At 40.4% G+C, this 12,234-nt stretch overlaps 1 protein-coding gene and 1 non-coding gene across 8 annotated transcripts in view; both read right to left on the bottom strand.

Annotated features, from left to right (window-relative positions):
- The window catches only part of CNOT10 (CCR4-NOT transcription complex subunit 10), an 80,943-nt gene that overhangs the window by 54,993 nt on the left and 13,716 nt on the right, over positions 1–12,234 (bottom strand). For all 7 annotated transcript variants that reach the window (XM_021677522.1, XM_044916114.1, XM_044916118.1 and 4 more), the window contains exons 2-3: positions 4,459–4,553; positions 2,550–2,711 (exon numbers count right to left, since the gene is read on the bottom strand). In XM_021677522.1, coding sequence (XP_021533197.1) covers positions 2,550–2,711; positions 4,459–4,553 — 257 coding nt within the window. The remainder of the gene's footprint in view (positions 1–2,549; positions 2,712–4,458; positions 4,554–12,234) is intronic.
- LOC123326939 lies at positions 11,664–11,766 on the bottom strand. Its single transcript, XR_006541410.1, has one exon. It is a non-coding gene; the product is annotated as a U6 spliceosomal RNA (small nuclear RNA).

Here is a 12,234-nt window from a genome sequence, read left to right as displayed (position 1 = left end):
AGCAGTTTTCTTGGCTTAATAGGAAGTTTGCAGGAGTCTCTTATTCTAAAAAAGGGTTTTAAGGATGAACTTGTGCTCAAAGACCAAATAAATGTTCCCTGGAAGAAACAGTCTATGGGGTCATAGGACATGTGTACTAGATATCCACAAACATCATCTTTCCTTTGATTCTGGAGCTCCAGATAAAGTCACAGTTACTAAGACTAGAGAAATAAAGAAATGTGATATCATATAAATTTATGAAGACTGGGGTAGCTATGAAAACAGGCTCAAAAGTCAGATGGTCTGGGGAGGGGGGTGGAAGGATGGGTTAGCCTGGTGGTGGGTATTGAGGAGGGCACATTCTGCATGGAGCACTGGGTGTTATGCACAAACAATGAATCATGGAACACTTCATCTAAAACTAATGATGTAATGTATGGGGATTAACATAAGAATAAAAAATAAAAAATAAAAAATTAAAAATTAAAAAAAAAAAAAAGTCAGATGGTCTGGGGGTGCCTGGAAGGCTCAGTCTGTAGAGCATGTAACTCTTGATCTTGGGGTCGTGAGTTCAAACCCCACATGCAGAGTTTACTTTAAAAAAAAAAAAAAAACAACACAACTCAGTCTGGTTCAAATCTTGCTCCTCCCCTTCCTGGCTATATAAATTAAAATTATTAGGCTCCCTAAATCCCAGTTTTATAACTGCGGTAACAAGTACCTATCTTAAGGGTTGAATGTGAGGATTATATGAGACAAAACATAAAAAGCATTTAATATGGAATTTGGAATCACATAAGTGTTTAATAAACGTTGGCTATTATTCTCATTTTCTTTTCTTTCTTTTTTTTTTTAAAGTAATCTCTACACCCAAGGTGGGGCTTGAACTCATGACTCCGAGATCAAGAACTGCATGCTCTATGGATGGAACTAGAGGGTATTATGCTAAGTGAAATAAGTCAATCACAGAATGACAATTATCATATGATCTCACTGATACGTGGAATTTCAGAAACCAGGCAGAGGATCATAGGGGAAGACAGGAAAAAATGAAACCAGAGAGAGACACAAACCATAAGAGACTCTTAATCTCAGGAAACAAACTGAGGGTTGCTGGAGCGGAGGGGGGTGGGGGGATGGGGGAGCTGGGTAATGGACATTGGGGAGGGTACGTGCTATGGTGAGCACTGTGTATTATGTAAGACTGATGAATCACACACCTGTACCCCTGAAACAAATACATTGTATGTTAATAATAAAAAAAAATTGCATGCTCTACCAACTGAGCCAGGCAGGCACCCCTATTATTCTCATTTTCTTTTCTTTTTTTTTTTTTTTTTAAAGATGTTATTTATTTATTTGACAGAGAGAGATAGCGAGAGCAGGAACACAAGCAAGGGGAGTGGGAGAGGGAGAAACAGGCCTCCTGCCGAGCAGGGAGCCCGATGCGGGGCTCGATCCCAGGACCCCGGGATCATGACCTGAGCCGAAGGCAGATGCTTAACGACTGAGCCACCAGGCGCCCCTATTCTCATTTTCATTGAGGAACTATAATAGGGTTGAAAAATCACTCCTGTAAAGAATTAGGAAAAGCGTGAACAGGTTACTTATTTCTAACAATACTACGTTTAGGGTGATACTGTAAAGTAGCTTTACTCCTATAAAAAATTATGAAGACCCTGAAGGGGTCACTTATTTCTAACTATATCACATATTAGGGTGATACTCTACTATATAGCGGTATTCACGAACAAGGACAGGCTCTCAAAAAGGTCTTAAGACCTTCTACAGTATGAAGCAGTAATCAGAAGCACAGACCCTAGAGTCAAACAGGACTGGGTTGATGGAGCTCTTTTCATTTAAGAGCTTTGTGTCTTTGGACAATTTATACAAGCTATCTGTACCTCAGCTTTCCCATCTGTAAAATGAGAAAAATTATAGTAGCTGTTTCATAGGACTACTGGGAAGAATAAGTGACATGCTGCATACAAAGTTCTTAGCAGGGCCTTGTTCCATAATAAGCAATAAATGTCTGCTATCTGATACTATTATCATCCTCATCATCAGCCCTTTTGACTATCAAAGCTCTAACTCTGTGATGTGAGAAATGTTGCTGTTATTACCAATGTACCAAGACAAGCCCCAAACCATATATGAATCAGAATATCTTCTATTTAATCAATTAATCATGTCCTGATCCAAAGTGCTAAAACAATTTGACATTATAAATAATCAGATCTTTGCAGTTATAAAAAAAGGATAATCTCAGCGGTTAAGCTTTTTCATATATTTCCACTTTAATTTTTTCTCAACACTCCAAAGCTCATTCAAATTTGGTATATTAATCTATTCTTTTCAATTTAAAAATACAATAGAAAATAAAATTATACAACATACCTTCCATTTCCTGGAATAATAATTTTATAAAATTAATGCAAGTGTTTTAGATACACTAGAAATTGTGCTCTCAATATCAGACATGTCCTATTAATTTTCCTTAAGTATTTCTATTGCACAATTGAGAGAATACCACAGTATTTTTACAGCTAAATTCATTTGCATATCACCTGATTCTTCAGCTGGTTAAGTGTTTGTCTCAAACTATCTGTTGTCATTTGGTTATTTTTAAAAAACTCAGCCACTGCTGTATTCAAAATTATTTTATAATCATCTTTGTTTACTTCTTGTAGGCAAGCAAGGTGTTGCAGACAGGCATCATAATTTCCAGCCTAAGACAAAAAAACAGACAAAATTATTTATCAGCTTTAAAACTATACATTTATTTCCAAATATATTTCACTCTTCATTGAAAAACTCTTTAAAGGGGTGCCTGGGTGGCTCAGTCAGTTAAGTGTCTGCTTTCAGCTCAGGTCATGATCCCAGGATGCTAGGATCGAGCTCCACATCAGGCTCCCCTGCTTCTCCCTCTGCCTGCCACTCCCCCTGCTTGTGCTCTCTCTCTCTGACAAATAAAGACTTAAAAAAAAAAACAACTCTTTAAAAAGACCTGCAACAACAAAAAAAAAAAAGGAAAGAAAAATAAAAGGACCTACAAATCCCCTACTAATTAAAGTGACTAGATGAAGCAATATTCATATCAATTAAGAAACTGGGATATGTCAATTATATCTCAATAAAGCTGGAAAAAAAATTGTAGATATTTCCTAAGACTCAAACTCTAACACCAATACTTGTATAAGACACATACATAGGGCGCCTGGGTGGCTCAGTTGGTTGGGCGACTGCCTTCGGCTCAGGTCATGATCCTGGAGTCCCTGGATTGAGTCCCGCATTGGGCTCCCTGCTCGGCACGGAGCCTGCTTCTCCCTCTGACCCTCCCCCCTCTCATGTGCTCTCTCTCTCTCATTCTCTCTGTCTCAAATAAATAAATAAAATCTTAAAAAAAAAAAAAAAAAAGACACATACATAGACACACAGGTATACCATATATCTCTATATATGTATAAAACAACATGATGTATACACACAAATATATATGTATATAGTTGTATATTGCTAGTAGGACATAGTAGCTGACACTGGCCAAGAAAGGTAATATGATTAATTATTCTAATTTTTAATTTCCAGTAAATACACTTGGAATACCCAAGTATCAAATTCTTTTTTTTTTTTAAGATTTATTTATTTATTTATTTGACAGAGACACAGTGAGAGAGGGAACACAAGCAGGGGGAGCCCGCGGGAGAGGGAGAAGCAGGCTTCCAGCTGATTAGGGAGCCCGACGTGGGGCTCGATCCCAGGACCCTGGGATCATGACCCGAGCCGAAGGCAGATGCTTAATGAATGAGCCACCCAGGCGCCCAGTATCAAATTCTTCTGCATACATGTAACTTGATAATCAAATAAGGTTTTTTTCCATATTGTTTAATGTCAAAGAAGTTAAAGTTTTGACAAGAAACCTTTGGAGTTCCATTTTAAAGCATATTCAAGAAAAAGAACTGAATAAAGCAGTGAATTGAAAAGAGTGACCCACATATTTACAAATCTAAGTTTTAAAGACTTTTTTTTTTAAGATTTTATTTATTTATTTGACAGAGACAGCGAGAGAGGAACACAAGCAGGGGGAGTGGGAGAGGGAGAAGCAGGCTTCCCACCAAGCAGGGAGCCCGATGTGGGGCTCGATCCCAGGACCCTGGGATAATGACCTGAGCCAAAGGCAGATGCTTAATGACTGAGCCACCCAGGCGACCCTAAGTTTTAAAGACTTAAAAACAACACTGTAAGAGTTAAAACATGTTTATGAAAACACAAAAACTTGGTAATGGCTCAAATTACTCCCATTCCTTTTACCATATTTAAACTCTAATTTTTTAAATATTAAAACTAAACCTACTCTCTAAACTTAATTCTTGAATTATTACAGAACAAAAATTATAAATTTAAAAATTCATTGTGGAAAGATTCATATTCGACAGATTCTAAAAATGGGAGCCAAAAGAAAAAATCACTGCTTACTGTGAAAGCTTGGAAAGCGCTGGTGGACAACTCCTTCTCTTGATCAGTAATCCCAGAGGACTGACTTGTCCCTTCATGTTTCTCTGCTCCCTGATCTGCAAGCACAAAAGTTTTACAGTTGTTCAGAAAAAAAGTCGTACAGTAAACATGCCCTAGTTTTCTTCTGTCTTCTTCCTAATGAAGGTGCCACAGTTAGGGCTTTCTCAACAACAATGGCATATTAGGGTTATAAGTGAGTTAGAAGCCACTCCACCAAAAACTTAAAGAAATGTTTCCCTTAGCCATGGTCAAGCACAATGAAAACCCACCATCACTTATGTAAAGATTACAGCTCTGTCCATCCTGGGCTGAGAATGTTGTGTTCACTTAAAAAGATGAGATCTGCCCCCCAGCAATATATCAAAGTCCTACATATTCAAGAAATTATGCCAGACTCTGGAGACCAAAGATTATAAATATATATGTAATACCTTCAAAAAGTTTATAACCCAGTTGGAATATAGTAACATAACAATGAGAAAACTAGTTTAAGGGTGCCTGGGTGGCTCAGTTGGTTGGGCGACTGCCTTCGGCTCAGGTCATGATCCCAGAGTCCCGGGATCGAGTCCCGGATCAGGCTCCCTGCTCAACGGGAAGCCTGCTTCTCCCGCTCCCACTCCCCCTGCTTGTGTTCCCTCTCTCACTGTGTCTCTCTCTGTCAAATAAATAAATAAAATCTTTAAACAAAACAAAACATTTTCAGGCCAAGAATACTTCCATAGGCTTAGAAATCCAAAAGCCAAGATTAACACATTTAAAAAGCTTCCTTAACATGATTAAGTATCCATATACCCTTTAAGATTAATGATTCCTGCCCCACAATTCAGTATTTCAAAATTAATTTTTTTTTTAAAGATTTTATTTATTTGACAGAGAGAGACACAGCGAGAGAGGGAACACAAGCAGGGGAAGTGGGAGAGGGAGAAGCAGGCTTCCCGTTGAGCAGGGAGCCCAATGTGGGGCTCGATCCCAGGACCCTGGGATCATGACCTGAGCCAAAGGCAGGCGCTTAACACCTGAGCCACCCAGGTGCCCCGATATTTTTTATTTAAAAACCAAATTCCAAAGTAAACATAAAAATCTCTGCTAAATAAAGTCTAAAACTACTCGAGTTCAACACTTTTAACTGTTCTGACAAATGCTTCAAAAAAAAAAAATACTTTTTCTGGGGTGCCTGGGTGGCTCAGTTGGTTGAATGTCTGACTCTTGGGTTTTGGCTCAGGTCATGAACTCTGGGTGGTGGGATCGAGCCCCTCATCTGGCTCTGAATTCAGAGGGGAGTCTGCAGGAGAGTCTCTCCCTTCTCTCAAAATAAATAAATACATCTTTTTAAAAAATTGTATTTGCAGGGGCACCTGGGTGGCTCAGTCGTTAAGCGCCTGCCTTCAGCTCAGGTCACGATCCCAGGGTCCTGGGATCGAGCCTGCATCGGGCTCTTTGCTCGGCGGAAAACCTGCTTCTCCCTCTCCCACTCCCCCTGCTTGTGTTCCCTCTCTTGCTGTCTGTCAAATAAATAAATAAAATCTTAAAAAAAAAAATTGTATTTGCCAGAGAGAGAGCGAGCGAGCGAGCGCACACGCACAAGCAGGGGGAGCAGCAGACAGAGGGAGAAGCAGGCTTCCCGCTGAGCAAGGAGCCCCATGAGGGGACTTAATCCCAGAACCCTGAGTCAAAGGCAGACACTCAACCGACTGAGCCACCCAGGCATCCCAAAATAATACTTTTTCTTTCATGAAAGAAGAAGCATCATTGATCCCAACATTTGTGAGCACAATGCAGTCAAATGATCCCATCTTTTCTTGTTCACAAGAGATCTTTCTGGACTAAGCCTCATTTATATACTGTGGTAGATGATTTTTTGGGAGAGGGGCTGGCAGAAATCTTTCTTATCCTTGGGATTTGGGGCCTTGAGGTCAGATAAGTGACAAGAACCTAAACCATAATATCACACTCTGGAGACAACATCATGCTTATCCAGTTTTCACAAACTTTTAAGTTTCCTCTGTAAAATTACATAGCAATAGCCACAAAACATAGTTTCCATTCAACACTAAGAAACATACCTGAGCTTTTAATTATTTATTTAAAGGAAAGGAGACAATAAAGTTATAAAAGTTAGTAAGAATAAAAGGTAACGGGCGCCTGGGTGGCTCAGTCGTTAAGCGTCTGCCTTCGGCTCAGGTCATGATCCCAGCTGGGATCGAGCCCCACGTCGGGCTCCCTGCTTGGCAGGAAGCCTGCTTCTCCCTCTCCCACTCCCCCTGCTTGTGTTCCCTCTCTCGCTGTGTCTCTCTCTGTCAAATAAATAAATAAAATCTTTAAAAAAAAAAAAAAAAGAATAAAAGGTAACTACATCTACAGAGCTCATAAAAATGTAGCATCTAGTGTTTCAAGGGACTGTAAAAAAATGTTAAATCCTTTAAATCTTTCAGCCCTGGGGTGCCTGAGTGGCTCAGTCGTTAAGCGGCTGCCTTCAGCTCAGGTCATGATCCCAGGGTCCTGGGATCGAGCCCCGCATCGGGCTCCCTGCTCAGTGGGGAGCCTGCTTCTCCCTCTCCCACTCCCCCTGTTTGTGTTCCTTCTCTGTGTCTCTGTCAAATAAATAAATAAAATCTTTAAAAAAAAATAAATCTTTCAGCCCTTTTCACATTTATTCAATGCTGCCATCATCATCATTATAAAGACTTTGGGAATAGGAATGCAGGGAGGGAAGGAAGGCACCTTGAGAAAGCATAACTAGCTATAATGCTATGGATTATTTTAGCTTCATTTAATCTCAAATTAATCATGACATTTCTTGCTTTTCCCTGAAGTACTGAACTCAAAATACAAGTTGTACTTAATCAAGATCAGTCTTCAGAAACTGTCCTCTACAATTTACCAGTATTTCCCACTTAGAAAACTTTCTTTTGGGACGCCTAGATGGCTCAGTCGGTTAAGCGGCTGCCTTGGGCTCAGATCATGATCCCAGGATGCTGGGATTGAGTCCCTCATCAGGCTCCCTGCTCAGCAGGAAGTCTGCTTCTTCCTCTGCCCTGCTCTGCCTGCCGCTCCCCCTGCTTGTGCTCTCTCTCTCTGACAAATAAATAAAATCCTTTTGAAAGCAAGCAAGCAAGCAAGCAAGCTAGCTTTCTTTTGATTTTTTTGGACCTTTTTTCCTCCAACTCCCTCCCCCAACTTTCAATTTTGAAAATTTTCATACCTACAAAAAAGCTGAAAGAATATACGATGAAAATGAACACCCAGGGGCACCTAGTGGTGCAGTCGGTTGAGCATCCAACTCTTGGTTTTGGCTCAGAATGTGATCTCAGGGTCCTGAGATTGAGCCCCACATCAGGCACTGCACTCCACATAGAGTCTGCTTAAAATTCTCTCTCCCTCTGCCCCTCCTGCTCATGTTCTTTCTCTCTCTCAAATAAATAGATCTTTAAAAAAATAAAAAAAAAATACAATGAACACCCATATTGTCTTCACCTAGATTCACTGTTTTTTACATTAAGCTTTTTATTCTAAGATACTTGTAAATTCATATGCAGCTGTAAGAAATAATATTGAGGGGCACCTGGGTGGCTCAGTCGGTTGAGCATCCCACTCTTGATTTTGGCTCAGGTCATGATCTCAGGGGTTGTGAGATTGAGCCCCATGCTAGTCTGGCCCCGTGCTTAGTGGGAAGTCTGCTTCTTTCCCTCTGCCCCTCCCCCTGCACATGAACGTGCATTCTTTTTCTCTCTAAAATAAATGTCTTAAAAAAAAATTGAGAGATTCTTTGTATCCTTTACCCAGTTTCCCCCAATAGTAACATCTTGCAAAACCATACTATGGTATCACAACCAGGATGCTAACAATGTTATGGCCAAGAAACACAAATTTTCATCAACAGAAGTATCCTTCCTACTTTTTTTTTAAGATTTTATTTATTTGACAGAGAGAGAGAGAGGGAGGGAGAGAGCACAAGCAGGGGGAGGGGGAGTGGGAGAGGGAGAAGCAGACTTCCTACTGAGCAGGGAGCCTGATGTGGAGCTCGATCCCAGGACCCCGGGATCATGACCTGAGCCGAAGGCAGACGCTTAACTGACTGAGCCACTCAGGCGCCCCTAGTATCCTTCCTATTATACTTCATAGCCACACTCACTTCCTCTCTGCCTCCCTACCCCTGGCAACCACTGATAGGCTGTTCTCCGTTTCAACAACTGTCATTCAAGAACATCAGTTATATAAATGGAGATTCATAATTTTTAACATTTTGCCACATTTGCTTTCTCATTATTTACATATTTCTTTCATTGAATCATTTGAAAGTAATATGACATTTAACTCCCCTACTTCAGCATGTCTCTCCTATGATTTAAGGACATTCTCCTACATAACCAAAATAAAATAATCACACTAAGAAAAGTAATAATAATTCAATAGTATCATCTAACAAATAGTCCACTAATTTCATTCAAATTTCCCTGATGGTTCTAAGACATGTCTTTTTTTTTTTTATGACTTTATTTATTTATTTTGACAGAGAAAGACACAGCAAGAGAGGGAACACAAGCAGGGGGGAGTGGGAGAGGGAGAAGCAGGCTCTCTGCTGAGCAAGGAGCCCGATGCGGGGCTCGATCCCAGGACCCTGGGATCATGACCTGAGCCGAAGGCAGACGCTCAACAACTGAGCCACCCAGGAGCCCCGGTTCTAAGACATGTTATAACTTTATTTTTCCTTCCCAATCCAAGGACCAATCAAGGCTCACACATTTCCTCAGTTAAACAGCTTTTGTTTATTTTAGTCCAGAACACTGCCTTACCATTTTTTGCTTATCAAGCCGCTGTTTTTTCCTTAAAGATTTTATTTATTTATTTATTTGAGACAGAGAGAGTACAAGCAGGGGGAGCGGCAGGCAGAGGGAGAAGCAGAGGAAGAAGCAGGCTCCCCACTGAGCAGGGAGCACAATGCGGGGCTGATCCCAGCATCCTGGGATCATGACCTGAGCCGAAGGCAGACGCTCAACCGATTGAGCCTCCCAGACGCCCCTAGCTTAGACTCTTTAAAATAATTATTGTCTTGGGGCACCTGGGTGACTCAGTCGGTTAAGCGTCTGCCTTCAGCTCAGGTCATGATCCCGGCTGGAGTGCTGGGATCAAGCCCCGCATCAGGCTCCCTGCTCAGCGGGGAGTCTGCTTCTTCCTCTGCTCCTCACTCTGCTTATGCTCTGTCTCAAATAAATTTAAAAAAAAAGAGCCAAAGCTAGTTGCCTTGTAGAATGTTCCATATTCTGGGTTTATCTGATTGTTTCCTCATGCATACAGTCTAACATTTATGGCAAGAGTATTATGTCGGTGATAAAATATTAGTCATTTTTGTTTTTTTGAATATTAATCATTTTAAAAGATTTTTTAATTTATTAATTGACAGAGAGAGATCGCGGCAGAGGGAGAGGGAGAAGCAGACTCCCCGCCGAGCAGGGAGCCCAATGGAGGGCTCAATTCCAGGACCCTGGGATCATGACCTGAGCCGAAGGCAGATGCTTAATCGACTGAGCCACCCAGGTACCCCAAATATTAATCATTTTTAATGTTAATATTTTAAATTGGTTTAAAAATCTACCTTTTGTTTTAAAAAGATGTCTTTTATGTTTCAATATCTCCCAAAGAACATTCTGGTTTTTTAGTTTTACTCACCAACAAAAGCTCCATGCATCATTAATGCAATACTAATAAAAAGAAATATGACCATTGCTCAAGTTGATGCAATGGGCTGCAAACATAGACATGTGAGGGTGATGCCACTGTTTATGACTCAGAATAAAGAAGAATTCTTTAAACTATCAAAATCTTGTGATATTTGAATTTCTTATTTATATAGATTTTTTTTTTTTTTCCAGATAGAATTGTTGCTTCAGCCTTGAATCCAAAGACCTCCAAAGCTTGAACCCAGGTGCAAAATGGGGATAAGAAAACATTTTTCAGAGTTATTGGGAGGCTTTGTTAAGAATATATGTGAAGTGATTGAAATGTATCTGGCAGAGAAAGTCCCCATATGTGGCATGGTAGTACAGACTTTATTATTTTCAACAGACAGGCAGGACCAGGTAGCACAATGAGGTGGAGACAATACCTGGAAATAAAATATGATGACCAAAACTCTAGTGCCACTTTTGAAATTAAACAGATGATACAGAAACGGAACTGGGGCAAATGTCAGCTTCCCTATTTACTAAAATAAGCATCTGTATTAGATGGCTTTTAGGGTACCCTCCAACTCAGAAATTCAGTCCCCCAAACAAGCCTCTATAAATAAACAGCTATGTTTCTTCACAAAGCAACACTTATATCTAACTAAGGTATCAATGGAAGACAAATCTCCACATGGGGGGAAATGGCAGATCATCTTGTCCCCCAAATTTACTACTAATTCCTACAACCACTACCATTACCATCACCCCAAGTTTCTCAGAAGACATTGTTCACTCTTTAACTTTGGCCATGGTGAAACACGGAACACTTGCCTGGGAGTTATTTTTTTAACTGTGATAGTTTGGCTTATATGTGATAAATTCAAGCCATGCATTCAAATAATAAATAGCTGAGAGACCACTATGGGTCAAGCATTGTTCTAAGTGCTAGGGATGTAAATGTGAACCACATAGACAAGGTTCCAGCACTTGTGAAACTAAGAGACTCCTTGGGGAGATAAGATACAAATGCACGACTCCAGATGTGAATAATGCTATGACAATAACAGGGGGCTGTAAAAGAGAGGGAGTGGGGATGGGAGGTGAGGTTGGACCTAAATCAGAAGGCAGGCATGGAAGTCCTGAGGATATAGGGCTCCAAATGTAAACCGCTTGCAGCTCTGAAACAACCATCATTCTTTCCAGCCCCTACTATGCCAGGTTCTATCTTGAGAAACTATTTGCTTCTCCATCCTATACTACCCGCAATTTCTGCCTAACTGTAACAACAATAGCATCTAGCCTTTATTGAGCACTCACTATGTGTTAGGCACGTAAGCACCTCAGATAGCTTAACTCATTTCATTTTCAAATCAATCCTTCAGGAGTCTAGTGACTGCAAGATGCATACAGGGGGCTTCTGGGTGTGTGAGGTGTCATTAAACTCTATTTACATTCATGATGTGGGCTTTTTTTTTTTTTTTGGTTAACATTCCCAATATATATAAAAATATGGAACACTTCACGAATTTGCCTGTCATCCTCACACAGGGGCCATGCTAATCTTCTATCATTCCAATTTTAGTGTATGTGCTGCTGAAGCAAGCACGATGTGGACATTTTTGATAACTATCTAGAATCCTGTATATTCCAAGAGCATTTCAAAGAACCAGTCCTCCACAGAGTTGACTCCAAGAGCCCTGGCCAGGCACATGTTGGCAGTCAGTAAAGACTCCCAATTTCCCTCTCTCAAGAGGGAAACACAGTGCAATGAAAGCAGTATAAGCCTTGGAATCGGTCACATCTCTGGTACGGTCTCCTCTTGGCCATCTAACTCCCTGCTTGGAGATGCTAAATAAATATTACCTCCCTTCCCCTTTCCTTTTGACAAAACCATTAAAGATTCTTGCAGTTTCTCACCAATGGAGCCAGCACTGGTAGATTGCATACTCTTTTTTTTTTTTTATCTCTACTTATTCTTTTTTATTGTTGTTAATCCCCATACATTACATCATTAGTTTTAGATGTAGTGTTCCATGATTCATTGTTTGTGCATAACACCCAGTGCTCCATGCAG

Source organism: Neomonachus schauinslandi, chromosome 1, assembly GCF_002201575.2.
Source record: "Neomonachus schauinslandi chromosome 1, ASM220157v2, whole genome shotgun sequence".
Taxonomy (NCBI): Eukaryota; Metazoa; Chordata; class Mammalia; order Carnivora; family Phocidae; genus Neomonachus; species Neomonachus schauinslandi.
This window is presented reverse-complemented; position numbering and strand designations above follow the sequence as displayed.